This window comes from Cavia porcellus, unplaced genomic scaffold (assembly GCF_034190915.1).
Source record: "Cavia porcellus strain 051 isolate PalLab524CR breed Dunkin Hartley unplaced genomic scaffold, mCavPor4.1 scaffold_2, whole genome shotgun sequence".
NCBI lineage: Eukaryota > Metazoa > Chordata > Mammalia > Rodentia > Caviidae > Cavia > Cavia porcellus.
In genome coordinates this window covers 108245207-108269817 of record NW_026947485.1, presented here as the reverse complement: position 1 = coordinate 108269817, position 24611 = coordinate 108245207, and the positions used below count along the sequence as shown (strand labels likewise).

Sequence of the window (24611 nt, the reverse complement as noted above, 5' to 3'; positions counted from 1 at the left end):
GCTGAGACTTGATCTTTTCAATTTTTCTGGGAAAATATCCAGGAAGGAAATAGCTTAATTGAACAGAACTTCCAATCCTAGTTTTTTTGAGGAATCTCCATACTGATTTCCATAGTGGCTACACCATTCTACACTCCCACCAGCAGTGGAGAAGTGTTCCTTTTTTCCCATAGCCCTGCCAACATTTGTTATTGATGGATTTCTTGATGGCAGCCAGTCTTTCTATAGTGAGATGAAATCTCAATTCTATTATAATTTGCATTTCTTGAATGACCAGTGATGGTAAACACTTCTTCATGTATATATTTGCCATTTGTATATCTTTATCTGATAAATGTGTGTTCATCTCAGATACCCATTTTTGAAGTGGGTCTGTGAATTTGAGAGGCTTGAAGTTTTTCAGTTCTTTACATGCTCTGGATATAAGTCTCTCAAACAAAGGACTTTCCCATTCAGTGGGTTTACTTTTCACTTTGTTATTGATTTCTTTTGAAGTGCAAAAAATTATAATATGATGAGATCTCAGTTGTTGATTCTTTGAAGTACTTCTTGTGTGGTTTGCATTTTGTTCATGAACTCTTTACCTATATTTATGTATCCAAGATTTATACCTCACTTGTCTTCTAGTAGATTTAGTGTTTCTGTTTTAATATTTAGATCTTTGATCATTTGACTTTAGTTTAGTGCATGTAATACACATGGGTCTAGTTCAGTCTTCGGCATGTGGAAAGCCAATTTTTCCAGCACCATTTACTAAAGATATTATCTTTCTTTCCAGTAAACATGTTTAGTTAAATATAAGATAGCTGAGTGTGTGTGTAGTTGTGCATCTTCTAATCTGAGTGTGTGTGTAGTCTACATCTTCTAATCTGTTCCATAGACCCTCAGGTCTGTTTCTTTGTCAGTACTATGCTGATTTTATCACTGTAGCTTTATAGCATAATTTCAAGTCAGGGATTGAGATGACTCCTGCCTTGCTTTTGTTGCCCAGAATTGTCTTTGTTATTCTAGGTTTGTTCTGTTTCCAAATGAACTTTATGATTGTTTTTTTCTATATCTGTGACATATGCTAATGGTATTTTGATCAGAATTGCATTAAATCTGTATAACCACTTTGGAAGTATTGCCATTTTCTGAAGAATTTTTTTGTGTGTGTGGTACCAGGGATCAAACTCATGACCTTGCACTTGCCAAGCAGCCACTTATGCTGCTGAGCTAAATCCCTGGCCCCAGTATTGCCATTTTCTCAATATTGCTTCTCCCTATTAAGGAGCAAGGGACAACTTTCCATTTTCTGCTATCTTCCTCAATCTCCTTTTTTAGAGTACTGTAGTTTTCAATATATAGATCTTTTACATCCTCTGCTAGATTGATTAGGTATTTCATATTTTGGATACTATTGTAAAAGGTGTCATTTCCACAGTTTCTCTATCAGTGATATTGTTGTCTGTGTACAGGAATGCTACTGATTTTTGAGTGTTGACATTGTATTCACTTACACTGCTGGATTTATTGCCTCTAATAGTCTTTTAATGGAGTTTTTGGGGTCCTCTATGTAGAGTATCATGTCATCTGCAAATAGTGATAATTTAACTTTTTACTTTCCTATTTTTATTCTTTTTACTTCTTGCTCTTGTCTGATTTATCTGGCTAATATTTCCAGAACTATATTGGATATGAGTGGTGATTGTGGACATCCTTGTCTTGTTCCTGATTTTAGAGTGAAAGCTTTTAGTTTTTGTCCATTTATTATAATGTTGGCTGTTGGTTTGTCATAGATGGCTTTTATCAGATTGAGGTAGTTACCATCTATTCCAAGGTTCTGTAGAGTTTTTTATCATGAATAACTGTTGGACCTTATCAAAAGCTTTTTCTGCATTTATTGAGATGATCACATGATTTTTGTCTTTGGCTCTATTGATTTGATATAGTTCTCCTTTTTGACTGAGTCTTTCTCTGGTTTTAGTGTCAGAGTAATATTTGTCTCCAGGAATGAGTTATGAAGAATTGCTTCCCTTTCAGTTTTATTGAAAAGTTTGAGTATTGATGTTAAATCTTCTCTAAATTTCTTGTAGAATTCAGCCGTGAAACCATCAGGGCCTGGGTTTTTCTCTGTTGGTAAGTTTTTAATCACATTTTCAATTTCAGTAGCTGATATTGGGTTATTCAAAATTGCTTTATCTTCTTGATTCAAATTTAGTAATTAATATGTTTCTAGAAATCTGTCCATTTACTCTGTATTTTCCAACCTATGTGAGTAAAGATGTTCAAAGTATTCATACTTTGAATTTCCATAGGATCTGTAATAATTTCTCTCTTTTCAGTCCTTATTGCATGAATTTGAATTTTTTCTTGATAAGGCTGGTTAGAGGCTTATCAATTTCATTCTCCTAAAGAACCAGCTCTTTGGTTCATTAATTCTTTGTATTATTTTTATACTCAATTGCATTAATTTCTACTCTCACCTTTGTAATTTTCTCTCTTCTATGAGCTTTGGGATTGGCTTTCTCTTCTTTCTCTGGAAGCCTGAGGTATAACATTAAATTGTTTATTTGTGCTCACTTTGTTTTGCTGATGTGACAATTCATTTCATCCAAGCTCATCTTAACTTGAGGATTTGTGCTGAGAAGTCTTCCGTGACTCTAATACGCATTCCTTGATAGGTGAGTTGTTTCTTTTTTTTTTTTTAACAGTTTGTAATATTCTCTTTTTATGCTATATATCTGGAATCTTATTTATTATGTATCTGGGTATAGATTTATTTTGGTTATGACTGTTTGACATTCTATATGCCTCACTTATCTGTGTATCTGATTCTTTTTCCATGTTTGGTAAATTTTCTGCTATTACTTCTGTGAATATTTCCTTCTTGGGACTGTTTTCATTGTATCCCACAGGTTTCAGTATGTTGTATCTGCATTTTCATTGAATTGTAGATATTGTTTAATTTCTTCTTTAATTTCACCTGTAACCCACTGATTGTTCAGGAAGGTGTTATTTAATTTCCATGTGTTCATGTAGATTTTACAGTGTCTTTTGCCATTAATTTCCAATTTCAGTGCCTAAGTCAGATAATATGCATGGGATAATTTCAATCCCTTTGCATTTACTTAAGAATGTTCTATGGGTTAATATATGGTCTATTTTAGAGAATGTCCCAATCTGCAGCTGAGAAGAAAGTGTATTCTGATGCGGTTGGGTGGAACACTCTGTAAACATCTACTAAGTACATTTCTTCACAGTTTCAATTCAGTTGTTATTTTTTGCCAACTTTTTGTCTCATTGATGTATCTCTTTGTGACAATGGGGTATTAAGATCCACTACTAAACTGTGTTGTTTATTTGTTTTTTCATGTCTGTTAGTATAGCTGGGTGCTCCTGTATTTAGTGCATATATATTTATGATTGTTAGCTCTTCCTCTTGAATTATTTCCCTGACAAGTATTCCCCTGACAAGTGACCTTTTTTTATCTCTTTTGATCATTTTTGGTTTGAAGCTCACATTGTCTGCAAAGAGAATAGCTACCCTTGCTTTTTTTTGGGTTCTTGTTGCATGGAATACTGTCTTCTACCCTTTGATCTTTAGTCTGTAAGTTTCCTTTTGAGGCAGATGTATTTCCTGTATACAGCATACGGTTGGATTCTGTTTCTTGATCCATTCTGTCAACCTATTTTTTTAATCAGTGAATTGAGGTTATTTAAATTGATGATATAACTGATACATATTGGCTCAATGTTGTCATGTCATTTTCCTGCTGTTGGTTTTCTACTTCTCTCCTTGTTCAACTGCTTGCCCTGTTTGGCACTTACTTTTTGTTGTTGTTCTGAAAATTGTAGTCATTTTTTTCCCCATCTAGTAGGTCTTTCAGTACTCTTTTGAGGGTTGGTTTGGTGGACATGAATTTCTTCAGTTGTTCTGTCATGGAAGTATCTTATTTTGCCTTTAAATTTCAAAGAAAGTTTTGCATGCTACATCAGTCTGAGTTGAAAATTGCTTTCTTTAAGGATATGAAGCATTTCACTCCAAGCTCATCTTCACTTAAGGGTTTGTGCCAAGAAGACTGCTGTGATTCTAATAGGTTTTGCTTGATAGGTAAGTTCTATCTTTTCTCTAATAGCTTGTAGTATTCTGTTTTTAGTCTGTATGTCTGGGGTCTTATTTATTATGTGTCTGGGTGTAGATTTATTTTAACTATGACTGTTTGGCATTCTATATGCCTCATTTATCTGAATATCTGATTCTTTTCCCATGTTTGGAAAATTTTCTGCTGTTACTTCTGTGAATAGTTTACCAATTTCATTTGTGTTGACTCCTGCATCTTTATTGATGCTTATCAGGCTTATAGTGTTTCTCTTTGCATCATCTTAATGCTGTTTAATTGTCATTTAATGCTGTCTTATTTTTTTTTCTTTTTTTATTTAAAGAGAAAAAAAGGAAATAAAAAACAAAGCAGGTTTTTGTAAAAGGGTACAAGTAATACAGAATTTCAAGAAAAAAATACAGTAAGATATCACTAGTTGATAGGTTACATATTGTCATCTTAGAAACAGTTGTCCAAATTATAAAATTAAAGCATATAAAGTGTACATTCATACAATGAGATTGCAGACAGTGCCGTTCAATGATCCAACAAAAGCTCAGTAATATGGATTTCCATCCTACACACTCAAACATGCATGCAGTTATATCCCTTAGACCACCTTCCTTTCCTCTCTTTTTAATAACAATTACACTTTTGGGGGTTTTTTTTACTCCCACAGTTCTTATTACTTTTTTTGAAAAGAATAAAACCTAACGTGACTAAACAAAACAGAGTCAGTTAGAACAGAAGGTTGGGCATAGTACATGATGCAAAAATAGAATATCAGGTGATCAAAATGGGTACCATTGTGTCTCTTGCTATTTTTAAAACGAGTTGCCTATATCATCAGGTATAATAGAATTGATCCAAACAGTACAGAACAAGACCAATAAAACCTACACTGGAGACCTTACAGGATTTCAAAAGAAGGTAATAGTCAAACCATGATGGGCATCCTAGTGAATCTTATTGCCTTCAAAGTGGTTGCCTATACCCTCAAACTTGATACCATCAAACAAAATATAATAAAATCTGACAGAACAAGATGGGGAGAGCAATATCAGGTTAATAGGAAAACAAAAAAGTTACTATAATATATCCCACTATTTTTTATTTAGTTTTCCCTTAATTGAAAAAAATGTAAGGGAAAATAGATTAATTTTAAAAAGGGTGGAGATCAAGACAAAAGAGGACATTGTATTAGAACAACACAGGTCAGAACCGAACAATTTAAGCATCATTGTGTTTCACCCCTAGATAACCCAACATAAGAGTAGTCACCATAGTGCCTCCTTCCTTGTATTTTTTTAACATAACTTCATATTCTATATGCTGTCTTATTTTTAAAAGTTCTTTCTTTTTACTATCACTAGCTGCGATCCTGTCCTCAAGGTATGAAATTCTACCCTCGGCTTCATTCAAATGGTTCTGCCAGCTTTCAGTAGTTTTTTTTTTTTTTTTTTTCTTTAACACCTGGATATCTCTTTGAATTTGTTTCATGCATTCTGCTTCTTTTCTGTATTGTTCATTCATGTTTTCCATCATCTTCCCATGCTCCTGTACTTTTTTATCTATGTGATCTCTAGCTATGCTGAGCAACTCCCTTACTGAGATTGTCATTTCTTTATGTGAGAGATTATTTCTGATCTTATTTCCTCTATTGCCTCATGGCTTTGTTGTCTTTACTTCACTTGCTATCTTTTCAGAAATTTCAGGTATAGGACTTCCAATGTCCTCTATTTTGATGTCTCCTGTACTTGTTCCTGATGGACTGGACATCTGAGATTTTTTGCTTTTTTGTTTTGTCATGGTCACCTCTTGGGTTAATATTTTGGTTTTTTCAATCCCATTATTCTCAACTGTCCATTTTATGTGTCTTAGTGTCCTACTGTGTGGTTCATGTTTGTCCAATCGCTGGGTCCCACAACGAAGGGGAGGAGCCAGTCACCTGAATTTCTCCTGCTGGGCCTATTAGGTGAGTCCTATATATTTCTTTGGCTGACTAACCTAGGAGTATTGATATAAATCAAATGTTAGCTTCTATTGTTACTATGTCTTCAGGTTGTTCTAGGCCACCAGATCTACCTGGATATAATGTACACCTCTGCTGGGACCCTACTGCATCACTGGGTGACAGTAGGCCCTTTTGATTACCTCTGGGTTGGGGGAGGGCTTGTCAGCACTCTCCTCAACCAACCTGGTACTGTTTGTATGGAGGAAGGACTCATCGACACTCTTGCCACACTTGCCAAGGTCCTACAGCTTGGGAGGAGTTCACTGGTGCTCCTGTCTACCCACTGATGTCCTCTGTTTCAGGGGAAAACTCACTACACTGTTGCAGGCCCACTGAGGTCTTCTGTAAAGGTGAAGGGTTGCTGAGGCTTCCACCAGCCTACCAAGGTTCTGCAGGTGGTGGAACAGTTTGCTTGTTGTCCAGGGGCTACTGTGGTCTTTTGAAGGAGGGAATGGTGACCAATAATCCCATCAACTGCTAGGACTGTGGAGGGAGGAGGGGTGAGACTGAAGTTTCCTCTGACCCGTACATTCATGGATGGAAGGGGAGGAATGAGGCCGTTGTCCACATGCCCTAGGTCTGTGGAGGGAGGGATTGTTTATTCTTTTTACTGTAGTCTGTTCAAGCATTTTAACAATTTGTTTTTTAGTTCTTTGCTTGTGACTTCTCTTTTAGTGCACATGAGACCATCCTTGGGAGACTTAAAAGGTTTTTGGTAGTTTGATGTCTCATTTTCTCATGTTTCTATTGTTTTTGTGCTAAGGGTTCAGGATTAAAGTAGAAAACTCTATTATGGAAATCTCTTCAGTTTGTTTATGTTTCTCTATGATGCGACCTTAACTTTGGTTATTTTTTGGTATTCATACATGTTTTCAACTTAATATCATAGGATCAGTTCCAATTGTTTCCTTACAAGTACAGGACTGCCAGTTATATTGGCATTGATAGAGCCAACCATATATCAATCATGCATTTTAAAACTTGTTTTAACAACTTCACAATCCAGAAAGTTTGACATAGTAATGACAAGAAGTAGACTGAGATGTATAGGATAAAGGAAGGAAATAGAAAAGAATAGTTCATAAAAAAGGAAAGGAGAAAAAAATAGCAATCGAAAGTAAGAAAAGGGAAAGGCCTGTATTAATATTAGTTTTATATTTGGGGTGAACTGCTGGTGAAGAGGAGTTTGAGAAATTATTTTCAAGGGTGGAAAAAGGAAAAATTATAATTGTAGATAAAGCGAAGCTGTGAGAATGTTGGAACCAATTAATATACTGATATATATAGCTTGTGTTTGAAACTTCTATACTCAAATTCTGACATGAGTTAACCTTAAATGCTCGTGAAAGATATTTAAATTAAAGCCATAATTCTAATTCTCCTTTTCATATACACTTGCATACATATTGTTATAGCTCATACATAGATGCCCTCCCAAAGCCTCATGCACTCATAACTGGGGCTTCTGGGAGGTGACTGGATCATGGGTGTGTGTTACTGTATTAGTCTTTTGTTTTGTTTAGCATAGCTCTGGCAGTAGCTGAATGGGTGTGGGAATAGCCCTAGGTGTGAGTAACACCAACAAATAGATTTGTATCCTAGGTGGGATATGAAGATAAAGAAGGTTCACCATTTGCTGTTTTCTACCTACCTTGTCATGCACTGTTTCTCCTCTACCATGCTCCCCTGCAATGCCCCCTTGCCTTGGAGTCACCCAACTATGAACTAAAACCTCTATAAACTGTAACCCAAAATAAACCTTTCTCCTTAAACTTGTAGGTTATGGGCAATTTTTCCCAGCAATATGAAAGTAACTAAGGCACATAAAAGGAAGAAAACAAACACATATATGCAAAAGAACAATGTAAAGATTTCTCTCAGTCTTATTTATACTATAGTCAGAATTCAACCAGTGTTTTCCCTTCTACATTCAAAAATGGAGAAACTTTGCCAAGTTTTACAGTGGCAGGATATTCTTGAGCACAGAAATCATCAATGTTAGAGGAAACAAGGGAAGAGTACCTACTTCAGAAGTGCTGGAGTGTCATTTCTCCTCCCCCAGATCACACTGATTGCAACCATTGTCCACCCTTGCAACTGAATGAGCCACAGCTCTCTAACTCTAGTTCCAAGTCTTACCAGAAGTGCACCATTAGTTCTTTCTTTCCCAAGACTCTGTAAATGCTATTCAGGCATTGCTTTATAAATTATTCTCTGGCTTTCAGTTTCCCTAGTTTTCTGATCTGCAAATATCTCAATCACCAGGATACCTCTTCCAACAGAAGGGAGTTGGCTCCCATGGGTATTGGAGGTCGGTTACTAGCCTAGGTGCTAATCACAGCAGCTTAGCTTCTTCCTTCAGGGAGTTAGATTCTCTCCCAATATGTCATATTGCCTATATTTGCGATACAACCAGTACCAGGATCAAGAGGCTGTTGAGCTTCCCTTTCTAATTACTCGTGATACTGGCATTCATCTGGTGGACTTCTCCTTTAAACTGGTTTTCCCATATTTGAGTTCTTGTTTGCCCCCTTTTTCTGAGTACTTGAACATCCACGTGGACTTCTCAGTGTTCCTTGAGCACAGCTGCCCTTAGTCAGCCATGATGACTAATATACATTTAATGACTGATATAATATAAAAACGATGTAAATAGATGTTAAATTTCAGTATCTAGGAAATAATTACACCAAAATGTAAGTTCAGTGTAGACACAATTTTTCAAAATATATTTTCAGTTGACAATTGACTGTGGATATGAAAAATGTACAGATAGTTGCCTGAGTGTGTTTGTTATTTCTAGATTAAGAAAATGTCGAAGTTTTCTTCAGTAAGCATGTATGAGTGTTACAACTAAGAATAAAATTAACTTTCAGGAGGAAAGCATTGTTTAGATAAATTCAATGGCATTTGTACTTTGAATTTTCTCCTACAACAAAGAAAAAGCATGATCATTTGTCTCATAAATTCAGTTACATTCTCATAATTTACCATATTTAATTAAATATTAAGCAGAAAAAAGTTTGGGCAACAGAATTCCAGTTTCCCTTAATTATAGCTTCTACTTATATGAAAAAGGTAAAGTAATAAATTATCAAAATATAGAAACAATCAAAATATTGGGTCAATGGCATACAGATCATGATTCACTGGCAGAGATACTGTCAAGATCCGCTAGTGTATAAATTCATTGATGCCTAGTCTGGTGGCAGGAAACAACTTACTTAGAAATAGGCTTAAGAAGTCTGGTGATGGAGTGCCCAGAAGTTGCCCTAAAGAAGTAGTGTGAAAAGGCAGCAAAAAAGAAAGAAAGAAAATCAGAATACACTAAGCACTTAGTAAGTAGCACTTAGGAATTGAATCAAAGTGTTTTGATTACCCATCCCCAAAAAGGCAGAAAATGAGCAGCTACAGAACCTCTTAATTACACAAATAAGTTCTCTTTTTGATCCCTAGTACAGAAAATTTTACCCTCCCAAATCTAGTACTCATTATTCTGGATAAAGATCCTGCACTTATATATAACCAGATTTTAAAGTGAAATCCTGCATTCTGAAATTTAAAACCACAATTTCGATGGAGATTTAGCTCAGCAGCACAAGTGCCTGCTACAAGGTCATGAGTTTGATCCCCAGTATCACAAAACAAAATAAAACAACAAAGAACCAATAATAATAATAATAATAAAATAAAACCACAATCTCAGGCCAGGGATATGACTCAGTGGCACAAGTGCCTGCCTGGCAACTGAGAGGTTCTGAGTTCAATCCCTAGTACCTAAATAAATAAACAATCTCAGGTGATGAAGATTTACATCTTCAAAAGAGATAGACAGGTCAATAGACATCTTCAAAATCACAGTCAGATTCTTTTGAAATGCATTTAATTAGTGATATTATTTTCAGCATTTATAAAAATACTGATCTACAGATTTTATTGGTTAGTTACTTCTGTAACACATGGATGCTGAAATGTTAAGTTTTAAGTATCCACTTGATTGAATTATGGAATGCCTGGGTAACTATAAAGTGCTACTTCTGGGTATACTACGGGGTTATTTCCAGACTTTCCACTGAGTAGGGAAGGTCTGCCCTTAATATGGGTAGGCACCATCCCATTAGCTAGGGACCTGGAAAGAACAACAACAAAACAAAACAAATGAAACAAAGAGGAAAAGTAAATTTCTCTCCCTTCCTCCTAAACCTGAGATATTGTTCTTCTCTTGCCCTTTGTCTTTAGAACTACAGGTTCTCCAGCTATTGAAACCCAGAATTTAATATCAGCAGTCTGGAGATTCTCAGGTCTTCAGCCACAGACTGAAAAGTACATTATTGACTTCCCAGGTCCTTAGGCTTTGTTATGTAACATCTATAACTCCATAATCATATGAGGAAATTCCCTTAATAAATTCTCTCATATTGATACAGATATAGACGATACAGACAGAGCAAGACAGAGATGATCGATATAGATGACATAGGTATAGACTGGTTTCTGTCTCTAAAGTACTCTGACACAGAGGGACTAGTCTATAAAAATTTTATATTAAAAACTTTCTTATATTGAAAGTTGAAATCCACTTTAGAATATACATACATACGTATGATATAATCTCTAGCACTCTAAAAGAATCCTCTTTTAAAAAACGTCTTTAAGATGAATCTTCTATGATGATATAGTTCACATTTTTTACAATAAATTAACAAACATAAATAAATATCACACAATGATGTAATAGCTTTCAGATCATTTTTAAACATTATTTCACTTTATTTGACAAAGTTGATAGCAAATGCATGGAAAGTAAAAGCCTAATATTAGAACTCTGCTACCCAGGGGTTTTTGTTGTGCTGTACATTCAATCACACTCACTTAGGTTCACATTAATAAAACAAGATTTTTATTTTGTCTTTTCAAGACAGGGTCTTGCTCTGCGGTTCACGCTAGCCTGAGCTCACTTTGTAGTGCAGATTCATGTCAAACTCACAACGATTCTCCTGCCGCAATCTCCTGAGTCCTGGGATTACAGGCATGTGCCACTACACTCTGCTCCAAAACAGGATTTTTGTTATACGTTACATTTTTATTACACATTACATATTTTTATTTTTAGTACAAAGCAAAAAATCAAGTTAAATGTTTCCTTATTCCCTCAAACTAATATAACATGATGTTAGTGTTTTTAAAAAGTTTTTTAAAAAGGAGCTTTAAAGATGGACATCAGTGAACTAAAAGAAGACGTGGCAAATAAAAGACATGAGCCTTAGGGAGCAGAGAGGCAAACAGAGCATATAAGTAAATAGAAGATAGAGGCAGAAGAATGTTCCAGAATCGCACAGACAATATTATGTAGATGACTTTACTGAAAAGTTACAGGAGATATCTAGAGAATGCAAATGATACTTTGAACCACTAACAAATTAATTTTGAAACATAATTGATATCAATAAGTATTGGTAGAAACTGTCAAGTTAGTGGGATAGACAGTTGTTAAGTAACAGTGAAAATAAAGTATCTCTTTAAGTTTGAATGATCAAGAAAGATGCTATAGAGAAAGAATTTAGCACAAAAATATTTTTATGTGTGTGTGTGTATGTTGGTTGGTTGGTTGGCTATTTCAGCCTTATGTCTACCTAAAGATAGTCCTTTAAGTTTTATAGTTTGGGAACTAAAAGAACAGCTCTTATTCACTGAAGTGAGCCCTTCAGATCAACTGAATTTAGCAAACTGGATCACTACAGGAAAGCAAAATCTTTTGTTCAGTTCATTTGCTACCATAACACAGGAAAGTAGACTTCAGAAATCTCAGTCTAGTTCAGTCTAATGACTGAAGAAAAAGGTAAAAATCCCTAAATGACAGTTTACAATATAAGAATTCTCACAAAGGAATAATGGAATGTATGAGGAATAATGCTGTCCATTTATGATGGCTTCACTGTTTCAAGCACCTGTATATGAAAGGTTGACTAGATCACTGGACAACATAAATACACTGTTAAAAACTTGACCTCAGTTCATGATCATTTACAGTGCTCTACATATTATCCAAAATGCTATACAAATATTAAATGCCTTTCCCTCCAGAAGTTTTTTTCTAAAAATTCCTACAAAGTGTATTTCTCTTTAAAGCTGACTTAATTTTTTTTTTATTGCAGTACAGGAATCCATCTGAAAAGTTGATTTTATACCTTTGAATGAGGAAGAGAGTGAGGAAACTAAACACAAATGACTGAAATTGAACTTGGAAAAACTTTTAAAACATCTTAATACTATCCCTTAAAAAATGGTCTTCAGGTGAATTAATTCGTTTTGTATATAGCACAATATTTATGGAGCATTTCTCTATTAAGAATCATGAAAGCACAAAGACATGTGATCCTGTTCTTTCTAAAAGACTTTTGCCAATTCTCTCTCACTTCTTCAGTGACACACACAATAACAATACTCTCATATTCAGAGAATTCCAAGGTAAGCATATATACTCATGGCAGTGCATCAGTGTGAAAAATGTAGAACATTACTCATTTCCATTTTAAATATTTCCATCACCAATGCTTTACTGGAATCACTCCCTCACCTTCCAGTGATCTTCAAGTTTATTACAAAAATCCTCTTACACTAGGTGAAGATAAAATTACTTACAACATAATATGAATCATTCATACAAGAATATTAAGGTAAGTTTCAAGCTATGAAAAAATACATGAAAACAAGTATGATGTATTGAGGGCTAATTCAACAGAATGTATACATATGCATATATATATGTATACACATTATAGTATGCATTTGTATACACATTATAGTACCTGTTTTGTGTGAATTTCCATTAACTGTCATTATCATTGACTATAGAGTTGTTTTATTTTAACAAATGATTAAAAGACCTTGTGTTTATATGGAGGATAGCTATTTTAAAAGAATCATCAGCTGAAATGTATATGAAAACATGCTCTCACCTTCATAACTAACAGTCACATTAGCTAAAGGGAAAACATAAAAATAAGCACTTTCTAATGAGATAAAGGACATGCTTTTAAACACTTGACATTTCAAATGCTTTATTAATTTTTTTTTTACTGTATGAGATCTTGGTTGTCCCATTTTTATTTATAAAAATAAATAATGTATCACTGACTGGTTAGAAAATAATTATATAAAAATTCTGTAAATAATGGAAAGGGGGTTGAAAAAGATGTTTCTGAGATTTTAGTGGTCCAATTTCTTCATCATGTGCTCACATAAATACTACATTACAAATACTTTACACATTATGCCAGAATTATACAAAGTAAGCAGAATATCACCAACCAGAAGTTGGTGTTCTGAAGAATAGGTGTTCTGAATGTATTGGTAAAGAAAGTCACTTCATTTGAAAGGTCTCTGCTCCTTCAACCTTACCCTCCTTACCAATATACATTCATCACTGAAAAGGGAAATATTTACAAAACTTAGTTTAGTTATGTTTAAATATTATGTTTAGCTGTCTGGAGACCATGTTCTCAAGATTTATACAAGAAATCAGGATTAAACTTCATAACAATTAGAAAACCACACTGTGTAAAATCAAAGGCTTAGTTAAAGGACATTAAAATAGTTTAGTCATTGGTGCTAAACTGAAATAATGGCATCTCTTCCCAACACCTGGAACCAAAACTTTTTGAACTTTTATGTAAACAAACTAGAGCACACCAAATGCTCTGTGTGCTGCAAGGTACCACCTCTGCACAGGCATTTGGGTGAAAAATGTGGAAAATGCCTGAGAACTCTTTGAAGCAGCTTGAGAGAAGTGAGAGCAGGAAAAAGGTTCTTCTCTAGGGTAAGTTTGTTTAGTACAAAGTAAGCAAGTTGTCAGGGTAAAAGCTGACAATGTTGATTTCAACATTTTGAACTGTGAATAAACATCCAAAAGGATTATGTTACTGAGAATTGGAAAAGATTCCATTGAACCCAATAGAATACTTGTGTTTCCAAAGATAATATGCCTTCAAGCCACAATCTGAATCCACAGTTTAAGGTTAGAATTACCCTAAGACTTTTCTATGCCACATTAAACCAGATTTTTTATATATATATATATATATATATATATATATATATATATATATATTCATTTCTAATCATTTAATTGGATAGATATATATAGACAGATATATAGATATAGATGATGATTTAGAGATGGGATAGATACAATGTATATTTGAGTTAGACTGAAGAAAATTTATGTTCTTCCTAAACACCTAAACCTAAACTCAGTTTGGCTAACCGCTTTAGGGACATACATCCATTGGCCATAAATTACTATTAAATGTTCCTAGCTTAATGATTTATCAAACAGTAAAATGCAGGGCATATGTCTATGAGATACATGACCCCTACTCTTCTTGCCAAAGCCACATTCAAACCTGGCTTTTATCTCATGCTGTTCAGTTTTCCACCAGGTGCAAAATGAAAAGTGGAGCTGGACATGGTGGCTCACACTTGTAACCTCAACATTCACAGTACTGAGGCAGGAGGATTGCTGTGAATTCGATGGCCAGGCTGAATTACCTGGCAAGACCCTGTCTCCAAAAACAACAAAACAAAACAAACAACAACAAAAATGAACAGTGGAGTCTTACAAGCAAAACAATTAGCTACTGCTCAGCAATTCCTGGTGAAATACCAGGAAGCCTATTTAAAAAGTTAAAATTCTTCTGACTTGAAGTTCACAAAAGTAAGTGTGAGATGTTCATGGCCTATCAGATATTCCATCCTTTTCTTTTTTAATGTTCACAAATAAGTGAACTTCTGACTTGCTAAAATTCATTCAGATCAGTAAGCAGATACGCCTTGTATACTGTCAAGAAAATAGGGGTAAGTTGGACTGCTCTTCTTAGATTATTTCCAGTTCTAAATGATTCCCACATTATAGTCTGTGATTTCACATGATCTATTCCGAAGCTTAATAGATGCATGTGCCTCACATGCTCTTTACCAGCAAAGTTTGCAGTCAGTCCTGCAAAAAACGTATCTCTTTGATGAACTGAGAGACTAGATAACAATACGCAATACAGTAACTAGTGTTAACGTGTTAATTCCCTACTTTTTTCTTTTTTTAAATTCTGTATCATTTCTATTCTTTTTTTTCTGTTTGCTTTTTAAAATAAAAAGGGTTAGCTCTGACACACATTTACTTTCTTCATAGAACTACAGATATAAGTATGACTCAGTCTTATAGTCTCTGTACTCTTAAAAAGAAAATCAAATTGCTAGATATTTTCAGACATCATCAGGAATAGAAAGGTCTCAGCCCTTCAGAAGATTCAGTAGCTCTTTTACATTTCATCTTTATATTCACTGGGTTCATAGAAGGGGAATACACAGAAGAAAACAGCTGCTTCTTAAAAGATACCAAATTTAGTTACTCTTTCAAATCTACTGGAACATATAAACATATAAAGTTGCATTTTTTATAAGGCTTCATTGAGTTCTCATTGGTTCTGTCTTTTGAGAAAACATACTAAATCACCTAAAACTCTGAGCTAAAATACATGTATAAACTATAAGAAATATTTGTTATAGGAAAACAAGCATCATTATAATTAAAAATGTGGCATAGTGAGTAATAACAGACATGTGGACTCACCAGGTATCCATATTAGTGTCCCTCAAGCATCAATTTGCTAACTGACAATATTCATCAATGTAATGCTCCAGGATTCTAGCCAACTCCAGAAGCCTTACCTGTTAATATGAGATTACTGTAAGTGTTGGAGAATTGCTCCTTTAGAAGAACCAGATGCATCTGGGCTGCCTTCTCTCTTTGAAGCTCCAGCATTATATCAGGGTGCTGGGCAATCTTGCAGCCTTTCTGTTTATCCAAGGCAACATCACTTCGAACAATGTCTATAAGAAAAGAAAGAAAGAAAGAAAGAAGGCAGGCAGCAAAACCAAAGTCTAAAACAAAATGAAAAACACACCAAAGTTTTATTTCACCCAGAATGACAGATTTTATAAACTATCAGTATTTTCATCAAATTGAAGAAATGCAGACCTAATAATCTTTAAGAGCCTCCAACTATATGACACATCCTGTTAAGTTCCTCTGATTATTTCCAAATTCTCTGAAGACTTCTCTATTCTTTAAGTCCCTCTAACGTCATTAAAGATTTTACTCATATATTCTCCTTCTTAACTCAACTCTACACTTAATTTCTGTGGACTTTTCTCAACATATTTTTATTGTTTTTCATGAGGAATAAGAATATAACTTTGAAAACTAGTTACTGTGGAGCTCATTTCCTCTAACTCATGATGTAAGGCCAGGTAATAGCTCCACCATTTGAATTCTGAATAGTTGGCCTACTTTCAAATTCATCTCCCAGCCAGACCACTCCATCCAAGTTAGGGTTACCAGCCAAGGGGTAACCTGGTCAAACTTCTATTATTTTCATATACCTCTGGGGCAATAACTTCATTCTATCCCAGGAATAACTCTCTTAATTCAGAAAAAAAATGTGAGTCAATGAAGTCAACAAAAAGAGATTCAGAGATCTGTCTCTTCCCTAATTATTTTCCCATTAATGACCGTCACTTTTTATACTTCAGTATTATTTTTCAGTCAAAGCATGTATACTCTCCCCAAAACAGGTTTCCTCAAAGAGAAATAATCATATTTCCCAAAAGCAGAAATATGTTCATTCTACAAATGAAGCAAAATTAAAACAAAATAAGAATGAATTAATTCAATGATACACTCTCATTTTTAAAACTGTCAGAAGACAGGAGTGAATCACTAAACTATACTCTGCATAACTTTTCAAATAGAGCATCTCACTGACTCTTTCCATTGCACCTATTAAAAGATATGGCAGACCATTATTGACTGGCTGACCCAAAGCCAAACACAATTCCTTTTCCTTGATTTCCTCTATTATAGAGATTGAAAGCTATACCACACAATTTACTACTTTTCCGTAAAGCAAAGAATGCCCATTTAACATGATTCTACTCAATAAGTTACAGAAAGACATCTTCTTTGCCAAATTAAAAATCAGAGTCTCACTAAGAGACAACAGTCTTTTCCATTTCTTTTACTCCTTCATGTTCTTTACACGTCAAACTTAAGACATGAAGCCCATAGTTATATTAGTTATTTTGTAGCCATGAGTCAAGAAGCAAGAAGGAAAACGACTAAACACAAAGGTTATTGAACCCAAAACAATGGAAAGAGCCTCAACTCTTTATAGGCTAGTCTTTAATAATTGGCCTGTCTTTCTATACAAGGCAAATATATTATTTATGAATTATGGCTTGAATCTAGATGTTCTCCCAAAGCCTCAAGCACTCATAAGTAGGTTTTTTGGAGCTAGCTAGATCTAGCATGTATAAATATGCTTTAATGGTTCACGATAATTGGATTTCTATACTGATTGGTTTAGTCTCGGTGTGGGTAATAGGAATCTCCACCATGTTTGTGTGTGGCACCAACTAATAGATTTGCAGCCTAGATGGATATAAAGGGAAAATTGGAAGGTAGGTTTGCTGCCTTGTGTCATGCCTGCCATGGACTGTTTCTTTTCTGTCATGCCCCTCTGCCATGCCATCCTGCCTTGGAACCAGATACAACTGAAACTTCTGCAAATTACAAGTTAAAGTAAACCTTTTTTTCCTTTAACTTGTTGGATGTCAGGCATTTTGTCCTGGCAACAGTAACCAAGACATTATGTAAATAGTCAGTTTTTAAAATTCTGTTTTTAAAATTCTATCTGGCTCTTGTAATCCAAAAAACAAAATAATATTAATTTCTCTTTTTTATATCTCATAAAACTGAGACCTGAAAAGTTTAAGTGATTTGCTCATTTTTACACAGCCTAGGCAGTCCCCAAATCCAGAAATTTTTAAAGACAGGTCCAGTGCTATTTCCAGAAATTACTGCCATTTAGAAACTCATAAGCTTAATATTTTTTAATACAATTAAGTTCTCAACTTGCATTCATAAGGTGAATTCATTCATAAGTCTGACAAATTGAGTCTTATACACCTTTGACACAAATACACAAGTAGAGTATAAGAAAACCAAATGCAAAGTCTGTTGGTATCTGTGAAAGTTCACGATTTAAATGTTCCTAAATCAATGATTTACTGTAATGGAACTACATTACATATTGAAAGCAAAGAGTTAAAATATCAAAGCTGAATTTAACTGTTATACTGGTATACCATACAATGTCTACCTGGGAAGAAGTATAAATAATGTTTTCTTCAAAAAGATTATAAAACTTGCATTAAAGCCTACTATAAACAATGAGTTTCAACTATCCTAATGTCTTTGGATAGAAGTCTAATTAGAAGAGTAAAATACCTACTAAACTGTTTTTCATCTCACAATTGTAACTGATATTATCACCATCATTGCAACAGATTCTTGAACCAAAGTGCTCATATTATTACATTAAGAATATAAAGAAAGGACCATAAACAAGGCCAAACATATGTCATAGATTTTAGAAAAGTACCTTTCAAAACTTCTCAGAAAAAACAAACATATTGCATAGAATCTTTGTCCAATCTTTATCTGTTTGAACTTGTATCAATGACTAGCTAAACACAAAGCAAGGATATGTGTCAAAGATGTACATGATCATATACTTGAAGAGAGAATTAGTATCATTGATGATAGACTCAAAATTGGAAATTATCTTGGCAGTCTAAAAAGTTGGGCTCAAATCCACAAGATGAAAGACGAAGACATGATCATGAAGCCCTGCATATATACTGAAACTTAGTTTTTATAAGGTAATATGGGAAGACCAGAACAGACACAAGCTCGTGTATTTAGGATCCTATTAAAAGTTGTATGCTGTAGTTGAATAGAACTTTAATACAAGTCAGTGCTATGACATTGTTGCCAGAAACATTAATGCAATCTTAGTCTAAATCAGTAGAACTAGAACACATACAATACGGATGGCATAACTGCTGCTGCATTTCAAGCCAGCCAACAGCAACTGAAAAGCTTTAAATGCAGATAGACTTCAGTCCAAATTCTGATCCGGTAACTGCTTACTAATCAAAAAATAGCAGATAAAACACTCTCAAGGGGCTGGGAATTCAGCTCAGCGGCATAAGCACCTGCCTTGCAAGAGTGCAGTTGTGAGTTCGATTTCCGGTACCAAAAACAACAACAACAACAAACAAAACAAAACAAAAAAAACACCTCTCAGTACCTTACTTTCTTCATATATGGTTGTTGTAAAGATACTTTGTACTACACATACCATATATTAAGAGTCCAACAAAGAGTGGCTGTTACTAATTTCATTATTAGCATGCTAACTTGTGGTATTATACTTATTTCTAGCTGTATTAATCTCAGAGGTACAGTAATAATCTATAGCACTGATGGTGAACCTTCTAGCACTTCCCAATGATAACTAACAAACAACACACTGCAACACTCGTGCCTTGTGCTCACCAACACTGACCTATAGCATCCTCAAAGAAATTATAAAGATGAGAAATAATGTTGGTTTTAAAAATAACAAAAAAAAATGAGTGGTGAACCTGACAGAGAAAAAACAAAACTTGCTTCACACATAAGATAAAGCTGATTTATGCAGTTTTAATTCAGAAAACAAAACCAAAGATTACCAAATCTTTTAAGAATAATCAAATACAAACATCTCAGTTCCACACAATAAAACTTTGTAAAAACAGAATCGTTAATGGGGAAAAGGGCTACTTGAGAAGAAAGGGATTTTCTTGTCCTGGGAAACATTCAAGCAGAGACTAAGTGATAGAGGCATGATAATATGATTACAACATAGGTATTTAAATCTTCCAGGTACTTTATGTGAGCCAATATATAAGAATACTAAAAAGTTCAGGTTTTGAATTTACAGAGGTATAAATTTGTACTTCACAATGATACAAGTTTGAGTAACAGACAACTGTTGTACAAACAGCAATATCTTTCATTGCCTTAACTGACTTTTAAAAATTAAAATACTACTAGTTTATTTTTAATGAATTTATCACAGTAACAGGAACATACTGGGCATGTTTCGGCTGTTGCTGATATTGTCAGATTATTATAATTATATCAGAAAGTTACTGTTAGAGTATAATATTCTTCTAAGTAATTTTTAACTGAAAGATGTTATGGACTGTTGGAGGATAATATTCTTCTAAACAATTTTTAACTGAAAGATGTTATGGATTCATGGAAATGTGCTTGTCTTGTGTGTTTACAAGACACAATTAAAAGAACAGAGACTCAATGCCAGAAGACTTAGATAAGAATTTTGCATCATCATGAAATTATATACAGACATTTTAAACTGAGCCTTGGTTGTTTTTTTGTTTTTTCCTGACCTAGCTAATTGGGAAAGTGCTGACCACTAGCTCATTCTACTAGCGGTCTCACCTTTACTAATGTTCTTTGCTATTCTAGACTCAAAGTGGTTCTACATTTTAGCCCAAATGCAAATCTAACCAGAAGCCTTTCTTCATCTTGTCCTATGGTCCTTGTCCTGTTACACAGTTTAAGGATCCCAAAACTTTGACATGTACCCTGAGAGATACTACAAGGAAGAGATTATCTTGTACCTAACTCAATGTCCTAGAATAAATGTAGTGTCTATAATTACTTCTGGATATTTAAGTATGGAAGTGTTTGTATTTTTGTTCTTGAGTTAACCCATAGTTAATAACCCACAATTAAGTTGTAGATTTAGTTGAGATAATACTAAAATATGAAACATTTTAGCAGGGAGATCCTGGAGCTTAGGAAACTATGTAAGCTTTACACACAACTTTAGCTGACTAGTAAGCTAGCACATGCAAAGGATATCCAAAACAAGTTAAGTTCTTGACACACAACTGGCTATCTGGAAAACTATTCACAAACACAAGGGAAACCCAAGAGTCCATAAAGAAAAGTAAAAGGCTAGGAAGACTTAAAAGTTGTCACACAGCCTAGTGTATTTCCTATATAGAAGGTAGAAGCAGAAAGTAGAAGTCTCTGTCTGAAACACAACTTATGAACAATGATTGGCTAATCAGTAAAGTATAGGTACTCAGAAACAAACCTTAAGAAGTCAGGCTTAAAAGTAAAAATAGCCCAGCCTGGGGGTACTCTCTTCCTGGCCTGGGGACCAGGCCGCCATTCCCTGACAGGACCTGTGAGTGGAGCAGCGGCATGGAATCCCGCCTCAGCCTGGGGGAAATCTCTTCCTGGCCTGGGGACCAGGCTGCGGTTCCCTGCTGGAACCAGTGAGTGGAGCAGTGGCATGGAATCTCACACCAGTCTGACAGAACTCTCTTCCTGGCCTAGGGACCAGGCCTCGGTTTCCTGCCGAGACCCATGAGTGGAGCACTGTCACAGAATCCTGTCCCAGCCTGGGGGAACTCTTTCCTCGCCTGGGGCCAGCCACGGTTGGTTCCCTGCCGGATCCAGTGAGGGGGGCCACCGCAGGGAACGCCATCCTAGGCTGGTGAAACTCTCTCCCACATTTAGAACAACACTTAAAGCTTGAAAATATAGGAAAATGACAAAACGAAAGACTAAAATGCAGTCTCAAACATCCAGCCCATCCCAAGAAAGACTAGGAGCCCTGTGCATAGAAGAAAACACATGCCACATACCTGAAATAATAGTAACTGAAATAAAGAAGCAGCTCTGGGAAGCCTTAAAGGAATTCAAACTAGAAATAATCTCTCAGGTAAAAGAAGAAATGATAAAAGAAGTGAAGGAGATGCTCAACATAGCTAAAGAAGACAGTTAAAAAATTGGAGGAACTAAACAAAAAGATAAAATGCTTAGATGAACACTATAAGAAACAAACAGAATACATAAAGCAGATGCAAAGAGATATACAGGAAATCAAAAACTCCATTGAAAGTTGTAAAAACCGCCTCAATGAATGTGACGATAGAATCTCAGACCTCGAAGAAAAGATTGCAGTCAGTGAACAGGAAAAGGAAGATCTTTTAAAACTAACAAGAAATCAGGAAATAACAATTCAACACCTGCAAAATGACACAAAGAGGAACAACATAAGGTTGATAGGGATAAATGAAAAAGAAGAAGACAACATAAACGATGTCAAGAGGATATTTAGAGAAGTAATAGCTGAAAATTTCCCAAACACGAGATTGGAAACTGATATCAAGATCAATGAAGCATAAAGAACTCCAAATAGCCATAACCAAAATAAATCTACACCCAGACATATAATAATGACTATCCCAGAAATCAAACAAAAGAATAGAATATTAAAAGCTGTCAGAGAGCAAAGACAGTTCACCTATAAAGGAAAACCTATCAGAATCACAGCAGACTTCTCAGCACAAACAATAAAGTCAAGAAGAACATGCAGTGAATTATTTCAGATCCTAAAGGAAAATGATTTCCAACCTAGGCTAATGTACCCTGCAAAACTGTCCTTCAAAATCGATGGAGAAATAAGATACTTCCATGACAAACATCAGCTGAAAAACTTCATGACCACCAAGCCAACCCTGCAAAGAATACTAAAAGACAGCCTAGATACATTTAGGAAAAAACCACTAAACAAAGCAGACAATTAAAAAGAGCAAAAAGCTAAAGATGCAACAGCAGAAGGGTAACATGTCAACAATAAACCAATATATAACAGTTATAACCATTGATGTAAATGGTCTCAAAACACCAATTAAAAGAAACAGACTGGCAGAATGGATTAAGAAACAAAATCCAACCATATGCTGTCTACAAGAAACCCATCTAACCCAAAAGGATACTCACGGACTGAAAGTCAAAGGGTGAAAAACAATACTTCATGTAACAGGAACCCAAAAAAAAAGTGGGGGTACCTATTCTGTTTGAGACAAAGTGAACTTCAACCCAATAATGATCAGAAGGGATAAAGAGGGTCACTACATGCTGGTTAGGGGAAAACTCCAAGAGGAGGAGCTAACTACCTTAAATATATATGCACCAAACTCCACAGCACCCAGTTACATAAAACAAGTACTAACAGAAATGAAAAACCAAATTAGCAGTTACATAATTCTAACAGGAGATTTTAACACACTTTTGACACCAATGGACAGATCAACCAGACAGAAAACCAGCAAAGAAATAAAAGAACTAAACTGCACCTCTGAACAAATGGACTTAATAGACATATACAGAGTATTCCACCCAACAACAACAGAATACACATTCTTTTCAGCAGTACATGAGACATTCTCTAAAATAGACCATATATTAAATCACAGAACATATTTAAATAAATGCAAAAGAGTTGAAATCATCCCTTGCATGCTATCAGACCATAGCGCTATGAAATTAGAAATTAATGATAAAACATACTGCTAAATTCCCACAAACACATGAAAACTAAATAACACACTCTTGGGTAATCAGTGGGTCACAGAGGAAATTAAAAAGAAATTAAACAATACCTACAAGAAAATGAAGATACAGATACAACTTACCAGAATCTTTGAGATGCAATGAAAGCCGTCCTCAGAGGAAAATATATTTCACTGAGTTCACACATCAGGAAAACAGAACGAATACAAATAAACAACCTGATGCTCACCTCAAACAGCTAGAAAAAGAAGAACAAGTCAAGCCCAAAGCCAAAAGAAGAGAGGAAATTATAAAAATCAGAGCAGAAATAAACACAATAGAGACTAAGAAAACAATTCAAAGAATCAACAAATCAAAAAGTTGGTTCTTTGAAAGAATAAATAAAATCGAAAAGCCCCTAGCCAACCTTATTAATAAAAGGGAAGAAAAAGCTCAAATTCATGCAATAAGAAATGAAAAAGGTGAAATCACTACAGACTCTATAGAAATACAGAAGATCATCAACACCTATTTTGAAAACCTCTACTCGCAAAGGTTTGATAACACAGAAGAAATAGACAGATTCTTAGAACCATATGAAGTACCAAAGCTAGATCAAGAGGATGTAAAACTGCTGAATAATCCAACCTCTATCAATGAAATTGAAAATGTAATTAAGTCCTTACCTACAAAGAAGAGCCAAGTCCCAGATGGATTCACTGCAGAATTCTACAAGAAATACAAAGAAGACCTAATGCCGACACTCCTCAAACCATTCAATGAAATTGAAAGGGAAGTAATCCTTCCAAAGTCATTCCTGGAAGCAAATATTACTCTAGTACCAAAACCTGAAAAAGACCCAACTAAAAAAGAGAACTATAGACCAATCTCCCTAATAAAAACAGATGCAAAAATCCTCAATAAAATTTTGGCAAATAGGATGCAGCAAATCATCAAGATTATACACCATGACCAAGTGGGATTCATCCCAGGCATGCAGGGATGGTTCAACATAAGTAAATCAATAAATGTAATCCACCATATCAATAAAGCCAAAAGTAAGAATCACATTATCATTTCTATAGATGCAGAAAAAGCCTTCGATAAGGTCCAACATTCATTCATGATAAGAGCTTTACAAAAAATTGGAATAGATGGTCTTTACCTCAATATAATAAAGGCCATCTATGAC

The 24611-nt window shown here is 34.8% G+C and overlaps 1 protein-coding gene across 2 annotated transcripts in view; it reads right to left on the bottom strand.

Annotated features, from left to right (window-relative positions):
- Window positions 1-24611, bottom strand: part of Hpse2 (heparanase 2 (inactive)) — a 924256-nt gene that overhangs the window by 681991 nt on the left and 217654 nt on the right. For both annotated transcript variants that reach the window (XM_063245088.1, XM_063245087.1), the window contains one exon: window positions 15823-15984. In XM_063245088.1, the coding sequence (XP_063101158.1) occupies window positions 15823-15984 (162 nt within the window). The remainder of the gene's footprint in view (window positions 1-15822; window positions 15985-24611) is intronic.